We start from the raw sequence: 19,282 nt of genomic DNA, 5'->3' as shown, positions 1-19,282 counted from the left end.
AAGTTTGAATAAATATATATAATTGGGGAGTGAACAACAGGGCTGTAAGAGATAAGAAAGCTTGGCTCAGTCTGATTATCCTCTGCTTAAATTCCACTAGGATTTTTCTATGCCTAAAGCAAGTATATACAGGTAGTCCTCAAGTTATGACCATAATTGAGCCCACAATTACTTTAAAGTAAGGCATCATGTGACCAGGCCAGACAAGTAAAAACTGGTTTCCAGTGAAAACATTGTAAATCACGGTCACATGACTGCAGGGTGCTGAAAATGGCCATAAATGTGGGCTGGTTATTGAGCATCCAAAATTTGAAACTGGTCGCTAAGCAACCAGTTATAAATCAAGGGCTATCTGTATATGTATGGTTATATATTTATATAAAATAAAAATAAATAAATACCGGTAAATATATATTAAAGGGACGCGGTGGCTCAGTGGGTTAGGATGCTGAGCTTGTCAATCAGAAGGTCGGCAGTTTGGCGGGTCGAATCCCAAGTGCCGCGTAACAGAGTGAGCGCCTGTTACTCGTCCCAGCTTCTGCCAACCTAGCAGTTCGAAAGCACGTAAAAATGCAAGTAGAAAAATAGGGACCACTGCGGTGGGAAGGTAACAGCGTTCCGTGCGCCTTTGGCGTCTGGTCATGCCGGCCACATGACCACGGAGACGTCCTTGGACAAACGCTGGCTCTTCGGCTTTTAAACGGAGATGAGCACCGGCCCCTAGAGTCGGAAAAGACTAGCACGCATGTGCGGGGGAACCTTTACCGTTATATTTATATATTAATGGTGTGCTGTGTTTTAAATTTTGTGACTTGCTCTTGGACCATAAATAAACAAATAATTATAATAATTCCATCAATTGCAAAAGACCACACTGCTTGGATCTGACATATACTATGCTGATACATTACAATATCCTAAGGAAGAATTCAATACATATAAAGGTCAACACAAGCTAAAGAAATGGCAGATGTGACTTCACATTATGTGAACAGACATTAATAATTAATATAACTATTATTTTGTAGTTTACGTAAAGTTAAAATCAGAACTGTGCAGAAAAAAATGTGGGGAAAATAGACATTACTACAAATTCTGAATATTCTCCATGCCTTTCCTATCTTTTAAATCCTCCAATGTAATTTGATGAGCCAAAAGAAAGATATTCTTACTTTGTCCAGTGTGATTCAAACACTGTTGAATAATAGACTATTGTTGGTAGCAAAGCTGTAAAGGACCACAAAAGGAGTGTTGGGAAGAATTGGCTAATAACAGGATTCTGAGGAAAGAATAGAGAGAAATATAACCAGTTCTGTAGAACTACCTTGAATGCAACCAAGCTAAACATGTTTATTGTATCAGCTTAACCACCACTGAAATAAAATTGGTCTTATGAAAAGAATAATGACATGTAGGATTTGGAAAGAGATCCAAGTATTTTAGCAGCTTAATCCAAAAACAAAGATTACAATTCAAAAAGAAAATACTTGGTGATTACCATTTCCAAACAAAATCCTTTAAAACAAGACGAACAACTTTTGGTGGCAAGGAACTGACATGACAAATTCTTGAAGTGTCTAAGGGCTTAGATTGGCATGATGCTGAGATTATCTCCTTCTTGGGAAGGTAGAATTTTAATTGACGTTAAACTTACTGAGGATATAATTTTGTGTTTCCTATCTCAACAATGCAGAAGAATGAATTCTGGCAGTAAAATAGACAGTGTACCAGGGAACACAAATATTGGACTTGGGACTTAAAGGATGAAGTTTGCTTGCCTATATTTGAAAAATATCTGTCAGTGTTTATTAAATGTGATTATATTTCACCTTATCTAATTTTTCTTTGCCTTACATAAATTAGAATGATATTTAAGTTTAACCTCAGAGCTAAATCTTTTATGAGTGCATAAAGAAGCAGAGATGATTAATATCAGATATAGTGCATTACTCACATTAAGATATTGTATAGGTTTGGTTACATAGAACTTGTCCATTGTTGAAATTATGATAGAAGGGGTTGTCAAGAAAAAGAGGCCAACAAAAAGGAGTAAATTGATAAAAAGCCATCTACCCCACCAATTCCGTCCTTGAGTTGAGAGGTTATTCCTGTCAAGAAAAAATAGAGAAGACAGCAATTAATAGTGCTTATTTTCCAAACTGGTATTAAGAATATGGCCTGTTTTGTTTAAAATAAAAATATGTAAAAATGAGAAAGTTATAGGTAAACCTGAAGTGGACATGGAATGGGCAAAAGGATTGCTTATGTCAGGGGTCAGCAACCTGAAACAGTGAAAGAGCCACTCGGAACCGGTTCCCTCACAAAAGGAAAAACTGGGAGCCGCAAAAAATGTGTGCGCATGTGTGTACATGCGCACATGCGCAGAACAGGGTTTGACTGAAGAGTGGAGCCAAGGCGAGATATGCACCTACCCTGCATATTTGAATTGATTGGTTGAACATTTTTAGTCCCACTTTTTTTTTTTGGACTGCACGGCAGTGGACTGGGAGCCGCAGGAGACAGCTGAAAGAGCCGCATGCGGCTCCGGAGCTGCGGGTTGCAGACCTGTGGCTTATGTCCTTCCCTGGCCTGCTGCTTCCCCCAATGCAAACTAATCATCTACCTCCCCTCCCCCATATACACATTGTTTCTTCACAATGCAGCATTTGTTTGCCTTTACAGAAGAATCCAGAAAGGCCCCCACTGCAATAATTTTTACCGAAAGGTGACAGAGCTCTGATAAAAATTCCTCTAACTCTGGAACAGAGCTTGTTCAAAATGAGAGACAATAAGTTCATCTAGACTCATAAATAAAAATTGGCTAGATTTCTTTCACATTAGTTTAAAATAAGGATTTGAATGCTCAGTCTTGACTGTAAGACATGTGTATTGGTGAAGCAGAATATAGAAGTCCTGCAAAATACAGTGGTGCTTAAAAGTTTGTGAACCTTTTGAATTTTCAATATTTTAAGCAACACTGTACCTTAAATCATTTATAAAACATGCACTAAACTAGTTTATATTTTTACTCTGGAGATCAATGTAATGGTTTTGAGATTGTATTTTCAAGATGCTCTATCAATTTCTAGCTTCAGAATTAAATAATCTGACAATAATATAGATAATAGCTAAAATAAATTTCATTCATATTCTGGAAAAAGCAATGGCAACAAATTTCATTTCTTTTACACGTGAAATAAGAGGGAAAAATAAGATACATTACCAACAAACATCCTGAGGATATGTAGCGTATTTAATATTCCACTTGGAAATCTGAAGGTCTTTGCTACAGGCTGATGGTTGAGGTTCTCCTTTGCACTTAAAGCCTTGACATTTACAGGCATTGTAATCTTTAAGAATGCTACAGTAAAATTAAGCATTTTAGCTTTTATGGTTGTCTCAGCATAAATCAATTTTTTTATAAACTGTACATACAGGTTGTCCTCAATTTTATGACTATTTTTACAGCAGACATCAAGTGAATTATGCGGTCAGAAGTCCAAATCCATTCCCCCAAATGTTTTTTTGCTGAAAACCAGCAAAAAATACTGTAAATTTGATGATGTGATTGTGGGGTGCTGCAACCAATTATAAATGTGAATCAGCTGTCAAGCACATAAAATGTGGTCATATCACCATGGAGGGAAGGAGACAGTGAGACATTTTATGACAGCCAGAAGTGCTGTTTGGGTCATAAAGCACTTTTGTCAAGTTTGTTGCAAGTCAAAGACACACAAATAAAGTATATTATAAGAAAATGTTTACAATATTACTATCGGAAAGATGTAATGATTGATCTGTTATCCAAAGCAATGTAGCCCAATCAAGAGATCCATTTTACTAATCAATGATATACACTACAGAGATGCCTTTTAATAGGATTTCTGTGTTGCAGGATCCAATCTGGGTTGGTCACCAGGACCATCACCGGGATTTTTTTGCATTGCCTTCAAATAGGATTTAATAGAACTGCTTTGGGAGGTAATAGTAGGGATAGACTGATGTTTCATTTCATTTAAAATAATTAATAACAATAATTTTTTAAAAATACACACTCACATAGAGGCCATAGTTATCCTCTGGAATGTTACAAAAGCCATTCCCAATGGCTTATCCTGAATTAGCTCCTTTTCTTTCAAGTATTCTTCCACATATTTTTGGGTAACTCCAGTATAATAATCTATAGCATCTTCCTGTTGAAAAGCAGAGTGCTGTTACCTTTTAATATTCAAGTATTTATATACAGTCATGGCCGAAATTGTTGGCACCCCAGAAACTTTTCCAGAAAATCAAGTATTTCTCACAGAAAAGTATTGCAGGAACACATGTTTTGCTATACACAGGTTTATTCCCTTTGTGTGTATTGGAACACAACAAAAAAAGGGAGGGAAAAAAGCAAATTGGACATAATGTCAAGCAAAACTCCAAAAATGGGCTGGACAAAATTATTGGCACCCTTTCAAAATTGTGGGTAAACAAGATCGTTTCAAGCATGTGATGCTCCTTTAAACTCACCTGGGGCAAGAAACAGATGTGGGCAATATAAAAATCACACCTGAAAGCAGATAAAAAGGAGAGAAGTTCACTTAGTCTTTACATTGTGTGTCTGTGTGTGCCACACTAAGCATGGACAACAGAAAGAGGAGAAGAGAACTGTCTGAGGACTTGAGAACCAAAATTGTGGACAAATATCAACAATCTCAAGGTTACAAGTCCATCTCCAGAGATCTAGATTTGCCTTTGTCCACAGTGCGCAACATTATCAAGAAGTTTGCAACCCATGGAACTGTAGCGAATCTCCCTGGTCGTGGACGGAAGAGAAAAATTGATGAAAGGTTGCAACGCAGGATAGTCCGGATGGTGGATAAGCAGCCCCAAACAAGTTCCAAAGGAATGCAAGCTGTCCTGCAGGCTCAGGGAGCATCAATGTCAGCGCAAACTATCCGTCGACATTTAAATGAAATGAAACGCTATGGCAGGAGACCCAGGAGGACCCCACTGCTGACACAGAGACATAAAAAAGCAAGATTACAGTTTGCCAAAATGTACTTGAGTAAGCCAAAATCCTTCTGGGAAAACGTCTTGTGGACAGATGAGACCAAGATAGAGCTTTTTGGTAAAGCACATCATTCCACTGTTTACCGAAAATGAAATGAGGCCTACAAAGAAAAGTACACAGTACCTACAGTGAAATATGGTGGAGGTTCAATGATGTTTTGGGGTTGTTTTGCTGCCTCTGGCACTGGGTGCCTTGAATGTGTGCAAGGCATCATGAAATCTGAGGATTACCAAAGGATTTTGGGTCGCACTGTAGAGCCCAGTGTCAGAAAGCTGGGTTTGCGTCCGAGATCTTGGGTCTTCCAGCAGGACAATGACCCCAAACATACGTCAAAAAGCACCCAGAAATGGATGGCAAGAAAGCGCTGGAGAGTTCTGAAGTGGCCAGCAATGAGTCCAGATCTGAATCCCATTGAACACCTGTGGAGAGATCTTAAAATTGCTGTTGGGAAAAGGCGCCCTTCCAATAAGAGAGACCTGGAGCAGTCTGCAAAGGAAGAGTGGTCCAAAATTCCGGGTGAGAGGTGTAAGAAGCTTATTGACGGTTATAGGAAGCGACTGATTTCAGTTATTTTTTCCAAAGGGTGTGCAACCAAATATTAAGTTAAGGGTGCCAATGTCCGGCCCATTTTTGGAGTTTTGTTTGACATTATGTCCAATTTGCTTTTTTCCCTCCCTTTTTTGTTGTGTTCCAATACACACAAAGGGAATAAACCTGTGTATAGCAAAACATGTGTTCCTGCAATACTTTTCTGTGAGAAATACTTGATTTTCTGGAAAAATTTCTGGGGTGCCAATAATTTTGGCCATGACTGTATAAAATCCTATTTCACTGTTCCATTTGTTTCTTTTTATTTTCCTTCCCTAGCTGACTAGCAGTTTCATGCTCAGTTATTTCAATAATAATAAACCAAACTTCTAAAAAAAGTTACCATCAGTTGGGTGTATTGGAACCAAGAGTAATTTATGTTTTCTTGTTTTAACTCATCTAATAATTTAAGTTGCCAATTATTCCCTTCCAATCTAAGTAATTCCTTATAGGAAACCATATCCAAACTCACTCCCATAGATACACCTTCTATCGCGTGTCCGGGAATTCCCCAAATAGGTATTTTATAATTTAACTTATAATAATACTTTTTCCAGACACGTAACAAAGCACTTCTAAGAATATGAGATTTAAAAGCCCTGTCTACCTTTTTGTCATAAAGCAAATATGCATGCCATCCATATACCAAGTCCCAACCCTCAAGGTGAAGTATTCTTTTATTAGTTAGATTAAGCCAATCGCTAACCCATGTCATGACCACCGCATCATAATACAATTTCAAATTAGGCGCCTTGAGTCCCCCTCTTTCCCTAGCATCTTGCAGAATCTTAAATTTGACTCTTGGTTTTTTCCCCGCCCAGATAAATTTATTAATACCCTTCTGCCATTCATCAAGGTTGGCATCCTTTTTCAATATAGGTATCATTTGAAACAAAAAGAGAAACTTCGGCAGAACATTCATTTTAACAGCTGCAATTCTTCCCAATAGAGATAATTGTAAATTTTTCCAATTATTTAAATCCTTTTGTATCTTCACCCATAGTGTTTCATAGTTATTCTTATATAATTTTGCATTTGAAGCTGCAATATACACTCCCAAATACTTAACCTTTTTTACTATTTCAAAACCTGTTAATTTGATTAACATTTCCCTTTCACTCACAGACATATTCTTAGACAATATCTTGGTCTTATTACTATTTACCTTAAACCCAGAAACCTTACCATACTGAGTTATAATTTCCATCAAATCTATAACCGATTGTATCGGTTGAGATAAAGTCACAACCAAGTCATCAGCAAAAGCTCTCAATCTATAATCATTCTGTTTTATTTTAATTCCCTTTATCATAGAAGACTCTCGAATTTTAATTAATAAAATCTCCAACGTTAATACAAACAACAATGGTGATAGGGGGCATCCCTGTCTTGTACCTTTTTCAATTTTAAACATCTCTGTTAACCCCCCCATTAATTATAATTTGTGCAGTTTGTTGTTGATATATAGCTTTAATAGAATGTAAAAATCCTTCTCCAAAATTCATTTCCTCTACAACTCTAAATAAAAATTGCCAATCCAATTGATCAAAAGCTTTTTCTGCATCCAAAAATATCAACGCTGCAGGGACTTGGTTGTTTTTATCCAGATATTCAAGCAAATTTACAATTTGTCTTACATTATATTTCATATACCTTCCAGATATAAATCCCAATTGATCACTATGAATCATTTGCTTTAAAACTTGCATTAATCTATTAGCCAATACTTTAGCAAAAATCTTATAATCTATATTCAAAAGCGATATAGGTCTATAATTTTTAGGTTGAGTAAGGTCTTGATCCTCCTTTGGAATCAACGATACAAAGGCTGTCCTCCAAGATGGAGGAACTACTCCTCCAGTCTGAATTTCATTAAACAACATCTTTAAAGGTTCAATCATTTCAACCAACAACGTTTTATAATAAATTGCTGTTAATCCATCTGTTCCCGGGGCCTTGCCCACTTTCAACTGTTTAATAGCTAAAGAGATTTCCTCTGATGTCATTAAACAGTTCATCTCAAGTTGTTGTTCTTTTGAAAGCCTAGGAAAATGTGCTTCCTGTAAATATTTATCTATATCTAAAGCTTGTATGTTTTCTCTAGAATATAATTTCGAGTAAAAATCTAAGAAACTCCTCTTAATCAATTTTTGTTGATAGACTTCTTTTCCTTTATATTCTATTTTATCTATAGTACGTAATTTCTGTTCCTTCCTTAATTGATAAGCCAACCACCTACCAGGCTTATTAGCATTACAAAAGGCATTATGCTTAGCATAACACAAATTAGTTGCTACTTGGTCAGCCATTAACATACTAAATTGTTCTTTCAATAAATGTATCGAGGTCCTTAAATTATTATCCAATGGATTCAAAATAAAATCTTTCTCCTTAGATTTAATCTTTTCCTCAAAATCTTTACGTTTTTGCATTTGCCTACGCCTATAAGCATTATTCATATAAATCAAGACCCCTCTCATGTACGCTTTACTAGCATCCCAAACCATTCCCATCGATGTACCTTTATGCATATTTATAACAAAAAATTCTTTCAGATGTTCTCTACATTTCTGCAAAAACACCTCATTTGTGAATAAATTTTCATTCATTCTCCAGGATCTTCTATTATCATCTTCAGCAAAAAACTCCAACCAAACAGGGCTATGATCCAACAATGTCCTAGAAAAATCTTAACATTCTTAACCCTAGAGAGAAGATCAGTAGTAATTAAAATAGAATCAATCCTAGAAAAAGATTTATGTCTATCCGAAAAAAAGTAAAATCTCTGTCCTTCATGTTCCTTTCCCGCCATACATCTCTCAGCTCCAAATCTTCCTTCAAATCAAAAAAGGCTTTGGGCAGTTTCGAATAATTAGGAGGGTTTTTAGAAGATCCCTTCCTATCTTCAAATGAGTCCAAAACTCCATTCCAGTCCCCCATCAAAATAACAGATTTATAATCCAATTTGATTAGTCTTTGATGTAAAAATTTAAAAAACTTTTGCTGTTGTTGATTTGGAGCATATAATCCAATAAGAAGAACTTTCTTTCCTTGTAGCAACAATTCAATACTAACATATCTCCCTTGTTTATCCGATTCAATTAATCTAGCCGAAAAATCTTTTCTTAAATAAATGACCACTCCAGCCTTCTTGTCCAGAGCACAGGCTGCAAAATGTGTTCCCAGCCGGGAATTAACCAAAAACTTTTGGTCCTTTAAAGCAATATGAGTCTCTTGTAAGCAAACAATGTCATTTTTATGTTGTTTCAAATAGTAAAATACTATTTTCTGTGGTGAGTTTAAACCATTAACATTCCATGTCAGGAACTTCACCATCTCTGGTGACCAGGAGGCTTTGGAACATGACCTGAAGATCACCTGTTGCTCTCTTCGGGCGTGCTCCTCCCATGGGCTCCAAAACAGCCGCATCTTGCATAGTTAAACCAGATACAAGCTTCTGTTTTTGCTCTTTTTCCTTACGCTTGTATACAGCCCTAGTCATCCTCTGTTCTCTCGGGTCCTCTTTTAACACCAAACTCTGCTCCATAGTCTCAGCCTGTTGCATCTCCTCAAGAGGCAGTGACATTGCCCCTTCACTCAACTGTTCTTCTGTTCCTTTAGCTCGAGGAGACGGTGGTGAACCTGCTTTAAGGACCTTAGTATAAAAATCTTTTGCTTTTGAAATTGTGTTCAACCTATACCTCGTACCTCCATAATTTACCACAATTCCAATGGGTATTTCCCATCTAAACTGAATTTGTCGCTTCTTAAGCTCATCAGACAAAAAGGCGAAGTCTTTCCTTTTTCTAAGAATTTTAGGAGGTATCTCCTTTAAAATTATAATATCTTGGCCTGCAATTTGAAATCTTTCCCGGTAGAAAGCTTGGATGATTGCATTTCTAGTTGATCTCCTGGAGAAGTAAATCACTACATCTCTAGGTAAATTTTTTCTGTTTAGCAATCCAGGAATTAACCCTAAATGTTTTATCCATCTCTTTAACTAATTCTTCAGGTTCACATTTCAAGACAGGAGCCACAGCCTGTGCAACTTCCCATTCCAAATCTTCTTTAGGGTTCTCTCTCAAACCCCTTATACGCAATGCAAACTCCATGTTTCTATATTGAGAAAAAATAATTTCATCTTCTGTTCTGTCAATTTTAATCTCTGCCTTGTCCAGTTTCTGTTCAGCACTGATAATTTTATTTTCCAAATTCTCAACATATTCCATAACTGAATCCACACAAACATCCAGGCGTTCAATATGTGCAGCCAAGCCCTGAAGTGCAAGCACTATATCCTCCCTCGTCTGCATATTTTGATTAACAAATTCTTCTTTTGTTTCCTTTATTTCTTGCTGTAATACTTGTGTTCATTACATCACAACTTGCTGAATATCTGTCAATGTAAATCCAGGTGATGGTGGGGATTGGTGGATGTGCTGTAGTTTTCATTGTAGCTTGCCCTGCAGCTTGTGATAAAGGTGAAGAAATAGCACTTTTAGAAATTGGAGGACCTCCCCCACGCCTTGCAGCCATCTCTTAAGTTTCGATTTCCTCTTTCTTCTAGCAGAATCAAAGTTCAGGAAAAAAAAGGGAGGAGGGAGAAAGAATAAAAGTTTTCCTCCCAAATTCCTTACAAAAAAAAAGGGCAAACTCTCAAATACACAAAATCCGGTACTGGTTAGAATCAATTGCAAACTGTATCTCAAGCTATGTTACAAAATGTAACAACTTTCCAAAACTGTCAGTTCATACAAGAAAGCAACATTCCAGCACCATTTTTGCTCCGTTTCAATCAGCTTAAAACTTGAAGAAGATAATGAATCTGAGTTAAAGTTAAAATCCAACTTGAAAATTCAAATCCTCCTGTTTCGCTCTGCCTGCTTCTCAGAGAAAAATATTCACAGTCCCATCTAAGCAGCAGATGTAGTTGTTGCGTCTGGTTCCACTCCCTTATGGAAGTGAAAGCGTCCTGGGAGCGGAGAGAGCCTGGGCTCCGAGGGAACTCACCCTATCAACCCCCGAACTAGGTGAGGAATTGACAGGGGAGCTCTACCTCTACCCAGACAGGCTCGTCTCTCCCTCTTCTCCCGAGGGAGAGACTTTGGTGCCACGGAACAGCTGATATTCGCTGTCTCCTAGCGCTTAACGCTTCCCAAGGTCGGGTGGTTTCTAAAACGCCGCCATTCGGCGCGGCAGCGCTACCGGAAGTGCTGTTACCTTTTAATATTCAAGTATTTATATATAAAATCCTATTTCACTGTTCCATTTGTTTCTTTTTATTTTCCTTCCCTAGCTGACTAGCAAGTTTCACGCTCAGTTATTTCAATAATAATAAACCAAACTTCTAAAAAAAGTTACCATCTAGGTATATTTAGAAAAAAATACTCTGACAAGCATAAGGGAATATAAGTCACTTGACCTTGCATTTGATTCAATAATTGCTGGGGAGAATGAACTTTAAAAAGCAGTTCCATTTTAAATTATTAGTCTTTTCCTAAAAAGCAAGTATGGCAAACCTTACCTAATTTTAAACATTTTAAACATTAAACCTTACCTAATGATTTAACATTTTAACTAAGAAACACAACAGCTTCTTACCCTTTCACATGCTCTGGTGTTACAGCAAAAGAACTGACCACATGGCTTTGTATTTATGCGATATCTTTTACCAGTCTGCTCAAACAGTTGGGTATAATAAGCCACATTCTTCTCTGCCTTTTTTCTGGTATAAACACATACATAAATGTGATATAGCAAGGAATTTGTTATTAAAATGAAGTGTATAGCTAAAATATGTACTCATTTTCACAAATAATATTCACATGATAGACAATATACTTAAGTGGATAACACATATAATAGGTTTTCCAAATATTTCTACTTCTTTAATTATGCATATAATCATATAGATGGTATTTATATAAGATTCACTTTTAAGCTTTGCAGTCAATTCTGTTAACTAGAGGAACCTAATTAGGGAAGAAAACCCTTCAAAGATCTTACAGTACCACAATAGGTTTTGAAAGGATGTACACTTTTATTGTACTAGAAATTATTAAGAATAGATCATCTTTAATATTATAAAGTATGCTTAAACATTTTGGGTCATAAACAGGGTCTTTTACAGGACACCAATGAAAGCATTTCTCTTCAAAAATCAGGATTCAAAATAATCAAACCATAAGTTAAAATACAAGCTTAGACCCTTGTTTAAAACAGCACTGGATTTAATGCACCAGGCCATCCTGTATCTAAATAAATTCAGTACACACAATGCAGCTTCCACAACAGACACACTCCATTAAAATTTCTCAGAACAAGAGTCAAATTGATTCAAAAGAAAATGTATGAATTATTTCACTGAGAGAATCAGACATTAAACAAATGAAATAATTCTATTGTGAGCATTACTATGATCCTCCCAATGTGTTCTCTATAGAGTGTTTGCGCATATATAGTATATAATAAGTTTTACAACTCGGGTCTCATGCTACAAGTCTGGTGACAGACAACCAGTATTTATGACAATGGCACAGAAAGCATATTGTAGTTAACATACAAATAAAGGAGAATATTTGTAGTTCGAGGTTGACATGAGGGGTCCTTGGTGCTCTTTGAGCTTGCTTGATTTCTTGCAGATGTTTCATTACCCAAACTAGGTAACATCATCAGTTCTAACATCAGTAGCACTGATGAGGTTACCTAGTTTGAGTAATGAAACATCTGCAAGAAAACAAGCAAGCTCAGAGAGCACCAAGGATCCCTCAGTTAACATATTGTATTTTATACTTAAACTTAAAGATGCTTTCTCCATAATACAGGTACCTTTCATCGGACAGGTATGTGAGTTTGGCTACATCATAACATAACTGCACCTCCTGCACAATGCAAGTTGGATAGGCCTCTCTGCAAAAGGGAAAAAATAGTTATGTTACCACAGATTAATTATAGGAGGATAAACAAAGTTTCAAAATACTATGCTTACAGTACAAAATCAAGTGGTTCAGCCCCAAGCCCATTTTGAACAGGACCAAATCTGACATATTTTAGAATAGATTTACTGTGTTTTTTTAAAAAAAATATTATTTTTTTAATATTGCGTTAACATATTTGAAAAGCAACGCGGCAGCTGAATACAATTATTCCTTTACATTTAAGTATCAATACAAATCTCAAAATATTACAGCAACTAATTTCCTCTCTTTCCCCCTTTATTTATACTGTCTAATATTCAAGCCAACACAGTTCTTATTTTATCAATCAAACAACAAATCACTTTGTAATATTCATCAATAATCTTCAATTTATGTACATCCTAATTTCATTCCATCTTTTAGACCAAGGGTTGGCAACCCGCGGCTCCAGAGCCGCATGCTCTCCTGTGGCTCCCAAGTCCTCCTCCACCATGTGCAGTTCCGAAAAAAAAGTGGGACTAAAAAAGTTCAATCAATCAATTCAAACTGCTCACACACACAAAAAAAAAAACTCCCAAAGTTTGAATTGATTGGTTGAACTTCTTTGGTTTGTGGGACTGCCCACAAACTTCTTTGCTTCTTTGGACTGCACGTGGCAGCAGCAGAGGAAGCGAAGGAAGAGACGGGAGGACTGGAAAGGTGAGTGGGCCCTTTTTCTACCTGCTGCTGGGTAGGGGAAGCCAGTCTCGGGGTGCTCTGGGCCTGCCGCTTCCCTGCCCGGCAGGTCTCCCTTTGTCCTGCTCCACCGCCACGTCTGCTAGCCCAGGGGGGATCCCACTGGAGGGGTCTCAGAAGCTTCCTCTGTCGGCCTCCACCTTTTGGCCATCCCCTTCTCTCAGCTGGCTGGCCCGAACGAAGGGGGTGGTGGAGGCTTGCAGAGCTGCTGCCTTTGGCTGCTTTTCTTTCGGGCCATCTAGCTTCCGCCAGCCCGTTCGGCTCCTCTTCATTCGGATGGCCCGAATGAAGAGGAGCCGAAGGCAGCAGCTCTGCAAGCCTCCGCCAAACCTCCAACTCCCACCCACGCCAAGCTCTTGAGGCACCGCTAACAACAGAGAAGCTGCCCAGCACCTCTTGCCATGTGGTGCCTCCCGTGGACAGCCCCCTCCACTTTCCTCTGGCTGGGCAGAGCGGTTTCCCAGGATCACCACCTTGAAGCAGCGGCTCCAAGGCTAACCAAATGCAGGGGGAGAAGGGTAGTAGTGGGGGGGAAGGAAAGGCATGTGGGCCGAACAATAAAGAGCCCACCCAGGGACACCGCAACTACAAATGGAGTGTGTGGGTTCCAAACATACAACTGAGCATAAGCGTGTGCCCTGGGCGCCCTTTATTTTGCTTCTTGGGTGGAGGAAAAGGCATGCGCAGAACAACAGGCTTCATTGAAGCGTGGAGCCTAAGGTGAGACATACACTGGTCCTGCCCCCCCCACCCGTCCTTCTGCAGCTCAATCCAAGGGTTGCCTTGCATTTTGCGGCTCCCACTTTTTTCTTTTGTGAGGGAACCGGTTCCAAGTGGCTCTTTCACCGTTTCAGGTTGCCGACCCGTTTTAGACAGTCAATGACCTAATAATTTTTTCTTAATTTTAATTTTCCACTAATATTTTAAAATTAACATTTATTCTTTATCATTTCCAAATTTTAAATGACCCCAATTTTTATCACGATTCCCCCACAGTCTAAAGTTCTGAATACACTTCTTATCTATATAGACTTCTCGCCGTCTACATCAGGGCTTTTCAACCTTTTCAACAATTGTACCACTTTTAGGATAAGGCAATATCCGAGTACAACCAGTTGCCCAGCAAAGTGTTAAAAACTTGACCGAAAAAAAAGCAAAAAATGATAACGTACAGGTAGTCTTTGACTTACAACAGTTCGCTTAGTGACTGTTCGAAGTTACAATGGCACTGAAAAAAGTGACATGACCATTTTTCACACTTATGACCATTGCAGCATCCCCAGGGTCATGTGATTTACATTTGGATGCTTGGCAACTAATTTATATTTATGATGGTCACATTGTTCCAGGGTCATGTGATCGCCTTTTGCAACCTTCTGACAAGCAAAGTTAGTGGGGAAACCAGATTCACTTAACAACCATGTTGCTAATTTAATCTTTCTCTCCCTCTATTTCTCTCTCCCTCTCTCTCTCCCTCTATTTATCTCTCCCTCCCTTTCTTTCTCCTTCTCTCCCTCTCCATCTCTACTTCTCTCTCCCTTTCTGTCTCCTTCTCTCTCTCCCTATTTCTCTCTCCCTCTATTTCTCTCTCCCTCCCTCTCTCCTTCTCTCTATTTCTCTCCCTTTCTCTCCCTCTATTTCTTTCCCTCTTTCTATCTTTCCCCTCTCCCATTGTCCCTTCCTTCCCTCCCTTTTTGTCCCTTCCTCCTTCCCTCCCTCACTCATTGTCATTTCCTTCCTTCCTTCCTTTCAAATCCATTTTTACCAAGAAACCTGATGCCCACTTAACTTTAACACTTCTATCATAATCCAAGCATCCACGCCCCTCAAATCACTTTACAGACATAAATTGAGGAAAATTAATACTCGGTATAGCCCAAACTGTCACAAGAAGACAAGCTCCTAATGAGAAGAAATATATTCTGATGGGGGATTTTCCGGTTAAGAAATCAACATAAGCTCATCATCGCTTCCTAACAATAAGGCCACTTAGGCATCCTGAGCCTCTGTTACCGGAAAGAGGCTCAAGAGGAAAAGGGGCAGCTGGTGATGCCCTGAACTGTCTCGTGCTCACCTGCCCACTTACCAGAGCTGTGCGCCAGGATTGAAAGAACCACAACCCGTAACGGGAGGCGGCAGCCATGATGAGGCCACTCGGAAGCGTTTTTGTCTCTCCCACCATAACCTCCCCTCCTGTCTCTCTCTCACACCCATTGTAAAATAACCCTTCCCTCCAGGGTGGCCCCCGCAGCCTATTGGAGAGCAAGAGCCACAGCGGCATGCCCTCCCACTCAGCACAAGAGTTTAACAGCATCACCCAATTACAAGCCGCTTGACAAGGGAGTTGACTGAAGGGACAGCGAACCAATCAACGATCAGAATTGAGGCTCTTGTGAGGTAACACCTCTCGACATGCAGCAAAATTGATATACAGCAGGGGGTCTTCAAAATTGGCCCTTTTATGACTTCTGGACTTCAACTCCCAGAATTCCTCAGCCAGGAACGCTGGCCTAGGGATCGATTTGGAAGCGCGGAGGGGAGGGGAGCGGCCGAGGGCTGCCCATGTGACCTGCCGTGCTGCTTTCCAGGTGATAAGTGCTTCTTTGGGGCTCAGCAGACGTGCCAGGATCAGTGCCACTTTCAGCCCATACATTTAACCCACCCCAAACTGTCCCCTTCCATTGCAGAACAAGAAAGGGAGCTTTGGAAAACAAAACAAAACAAACTGCCAGGATTTCTTAACCCGCCCAACACCCTCCTGAGCGGGTTGCTCAAGCGGGATCAGGATGGCCAAGAAGCAGCATCAACATGCAAAGGAAGAGGTGCTGCTTCTGGACAAATGTTCCCCCCCCGCCAGTGTGCCCGATCCAACACACAGACATTGCCAGCCAGGCGACTCTTCGGGCTGGCCCATTTTGTCCCCAAGAGTCCCCTTTCAAAAGAGGATCCCAAAGCCCCCGGCGCACCACCCAGGTTACCTTTCCCATCTCTGTAGGGCAGCTGCTCACCAAGATCCCCATGACATCTGTCCAGAGCCTGGAGAAACTCTCAGGGATCACGCTGCTGCTGCTGCTGGCACCCACCAAGGCTTGCTCCTCTTCCTCCTCCATCGCCCGCTGCCTCTCAGCCACAGTGTGGCTCAGTGCAGGAGAGTCTGGCACCGGCCGAAGGTGACCCTGCAGCCTCAAAGCTCTCTCACCTGGCCGCTAGTCCAACCTTCCTATAGTTGGTCTTTTCTGGCCAGCCTCTCCAGCATGCCGCTGTGTCTGGCTCTCTCTCCCTGCAGGGATGACCTCCCCCCCCCGGGCAAGGGAAGGTGGGAGACTGCAGGACCCTTTGGGAAATGCCTGCCGGACTCGGACTCAGCTCTCCTTGGCGTGCCAGAGAGCCTCCCTGTCCTGCACAAACTTTGTCTACTACTTGCTGCGGCCAAGCAACAGGATGGCAGAGCCCAACGAGGTGCGAACCACCTGCTTTTTGTGGAGGGGTGATCACAGAAACCCCACTCGAGTGTTCAGGAGGAAAGGTGGGGCTCCCTCCCTTCTTTCGGCGAGCGCAAAAGACATCTGGACGGAACAAGCCTAGCCAGGTTCTGCCAGTTGAAACTGGGCACTGGCGTTACTTGTCAGTACCCTCACCACCCCCAAGCATTTTTTTTTACTAACCTGCTTTCAGCTGCATTGCGTTTCTCTGCTTCTCTGCCTTCACCACGTGTTTGTGGGACTATCGGTAAAAAAGAAAAAAAGTTCCAGGAGACTTTCCAACTTCTCGTGAGATCTTGCGAGTAGTTAGAAAGTCTCATGGAACTTTTTTGTCCCACAAACACGCGACTGAGAAGCGAATGGAGAAACGGAATGCAGCTGATAGCAGGTTAGTAAAAAAAATACTTTTTACTTTTTTTTACGTCGTTGAAAAGCCCTGGTCTACATCAACCAATTAACAATACAAGGTACTATTCTTATTTTCTAGTAATTCTCAAGTATCTTAAAATTGCCAAGATTACTTTTATTTCCACACTTATTTCCTCTTTTTCCTCTTTTAGTTTACTATCTCATATTTGATTCATTTGTTTTTGTATTTTGTAACTGTTAACATTTATACCACAAACCAATATTCAAATTTAATACTTAGTGTTTGTACTTCTAGGTTTAATTTAAGCAAAATTTTTCTTTGTCTCAGCTCATCACAATATCTTGTATTTAAATCTTAATTGTTTTTAACATTCAATCTTTTAGCCCATCAGTGACCTAATAAGCCTTTCCCAATTTTAATTTTCCCTTAATATTTAAATTTAACATTTAATATTTATTTTTCCAGATTTTTAATTGTCCACAATTTCTTTATCACCATTCCTCACAAAATATAATATTTAAGGTACACATCTAATATATAGGTTCTTATCATCTACCTTAACAAATTAATAAAACAATATAAAATTCTTATTTTAATATTTATACTTCTAAATTAAGCATGACCAAAATTTTCTTTATCTCACACCATTATGTTCAGAATACTTGTTTTATCTATTTGTGTATATTCTACTTTAGATGTCATATGTAAATCAAAACCCTATTTTTTTTCAGTCTTATTCTAGCTTTTTTTTTCTTTGCCAAATCATCTTCTGTGTTTTTGCTTTTAAATCATCAAGCAGATCTCTTTGTGTTGTTGTAGCTCTTGTTTGGCATTGAAAAGACCATCCACTTGCCATTTTTTAAGAGGACTAGCTGATCTATCAGGTCGTCTCGTTTTTCCATCTGGACATGGTTGTCCCAAAGTATTTATCTTCTCTTTCATCTGTTTTTCTTTTGAACCTTTAGATTCCTTCAGATTTATAAGAAAAGTCCTTTCCTTTTTTTCTATTATCAATTTCTTTTCTGTGTCTCCCATTATCTGTATTTGTTGAATAGTTGAATCTTTTGTCGTAGCATTTAATTATTCCACTTTTTCTCTAGGCTTCTGTATAGATGATTCTTTAGCTGAAATCATAGTTTGAGTTTGAATGTCCAGATTGCTTTCTTGTTTTTTCCTGCCGTTTCTTATTTCATCTCGAGCTGTAAGGAGAGTTCGGACAATCGCTTTTAGAATACAAAGTGTTTGTTGCTTTTCTTCCTCTGTAGGAAAAGTCCATTCCTGTTTTTCTTCCATTGTAGTATATTAAAACTGAAAGCTTACCGTCAGAAAGTCCACTGAGTGAAAAACAGAGCTGAATTTCTTACAGCTGATATTTCAAGGTTGGATATATCTTATCTCTCTTCTAAGCTGTCCACAGTCTCTCTTAGACAATAACAGGTTACAATCTCACGTTCAGCCAGCAGATGTCACCCCAGAGTTATTTTGATCTTTTTAGTTTTTTCTTCTATTTTAAACAAAAAAAACCCAGATCTTCAGTAAAAATAGGGAATAAAAATCAGAGAAAAATAAAGAAAATTAAAAATCTTATAATCCACCAATTTTAGGAAATAGAGTTCCAATTAGGATCCTGTTATTTTTTCAACGTTTTAAACTCCCCTGGGTAGTTGATTACTGCTATTTCTGGAGGGACGGCTAAAATCTCCCTTCCCTCACCAAAGGGGGGAAAATACTTTAGCAGCTTATGCAGGTAAATAAGTAATTAGGATACACGAGGAGTAGATCTCACCCAGTCTCTTCCACACTGCTTTAAAGATGCCAGATGGTAGATGCGACTTCGGCTGTCTGCAGCCTTGTAGCGGACCATATCTCTATGGTCGGCCTTTCGTCCACCGGTTTGGAGAGATTTGCTGGCTCTAGTGGGAGAGTTGCCACTCTCCCGTGATGGCCCCTCCTTGCTGGTCGCCTCTATGGGGTGACTTTTGACCCTTTTCAGGGTTACCCAGCGATATGAAACTGGGCGAGGGAGACGAGAGTTGTCTTCCACATGTCCATGGCAGCCGCACGGCAAACCGGAAGTCCAGAATAGATTTACTGTTATCTGCTATCTCTGCCAGCTGTGTGAAAAGTAACC

At 39.4% G+C, this 19,282-nt stretch overlaps 1 protein-coding gene across 5 annotated transcripts in view; it reads right to left on the bottom strand.

Moving 5' to 3' along the window:
- TMEM63A (transmembrane protein 63A) overlaps window positions 1-19,282 on the bottom strand; it is a 58,150-nt gene that overhangs the window by 22,119 nt on the left and 16,749 nt on the right. For all 5 annotated transcript variants that reach the window (XM_081336428.1, XM_081336432.1, XM_081336429.1 and 2 more), the window contains exons 10-15: window positions 12,476-12,556; window positions 11,249-11,372; window positions 4,060-4,193; window positions 3,224-3,361; window positions 1,955-2,108; window positions 1,173-1,279 (exon numbers count right to left, since the gene is read on the bottom strand). In XM_081336428.1, the coding sequence (XP_081192554.1) occupies window positions 1,173-1,279; window positions 1,955-2,108; window positions 3,224-3,361; window positions 4,060-4,193; window positions 11,249-11,372; window positions 12,476-12,556 (738 nt within the window). The remainder of the gene's footprint in view (window positions 1-1,172; window positions 1,280-1,954; window positions 2,109-3,223; window positions 3,362-4,059; window positions 4,194-11,248; window positions 11,373-12,475; window positions 12,557-19,282) is intronic.

The sequence above is a fragment of the Vipera berus genome, assembly GCF_964194415.1.
Source record: "Vipera berus genome assembly, chromosome: 1".
NCBI classification, from domain to species: Eukaryota; Metazoa; Chordata; class Lepidosauria; order Squamata; family Viperidae; genus Vipera; species Vipera berus.
The sequence above is the reverse complement of the archived record's forward strand: the minus strand, read 5'-3'. Positions and strand labels throughout refer to the sequence as shown.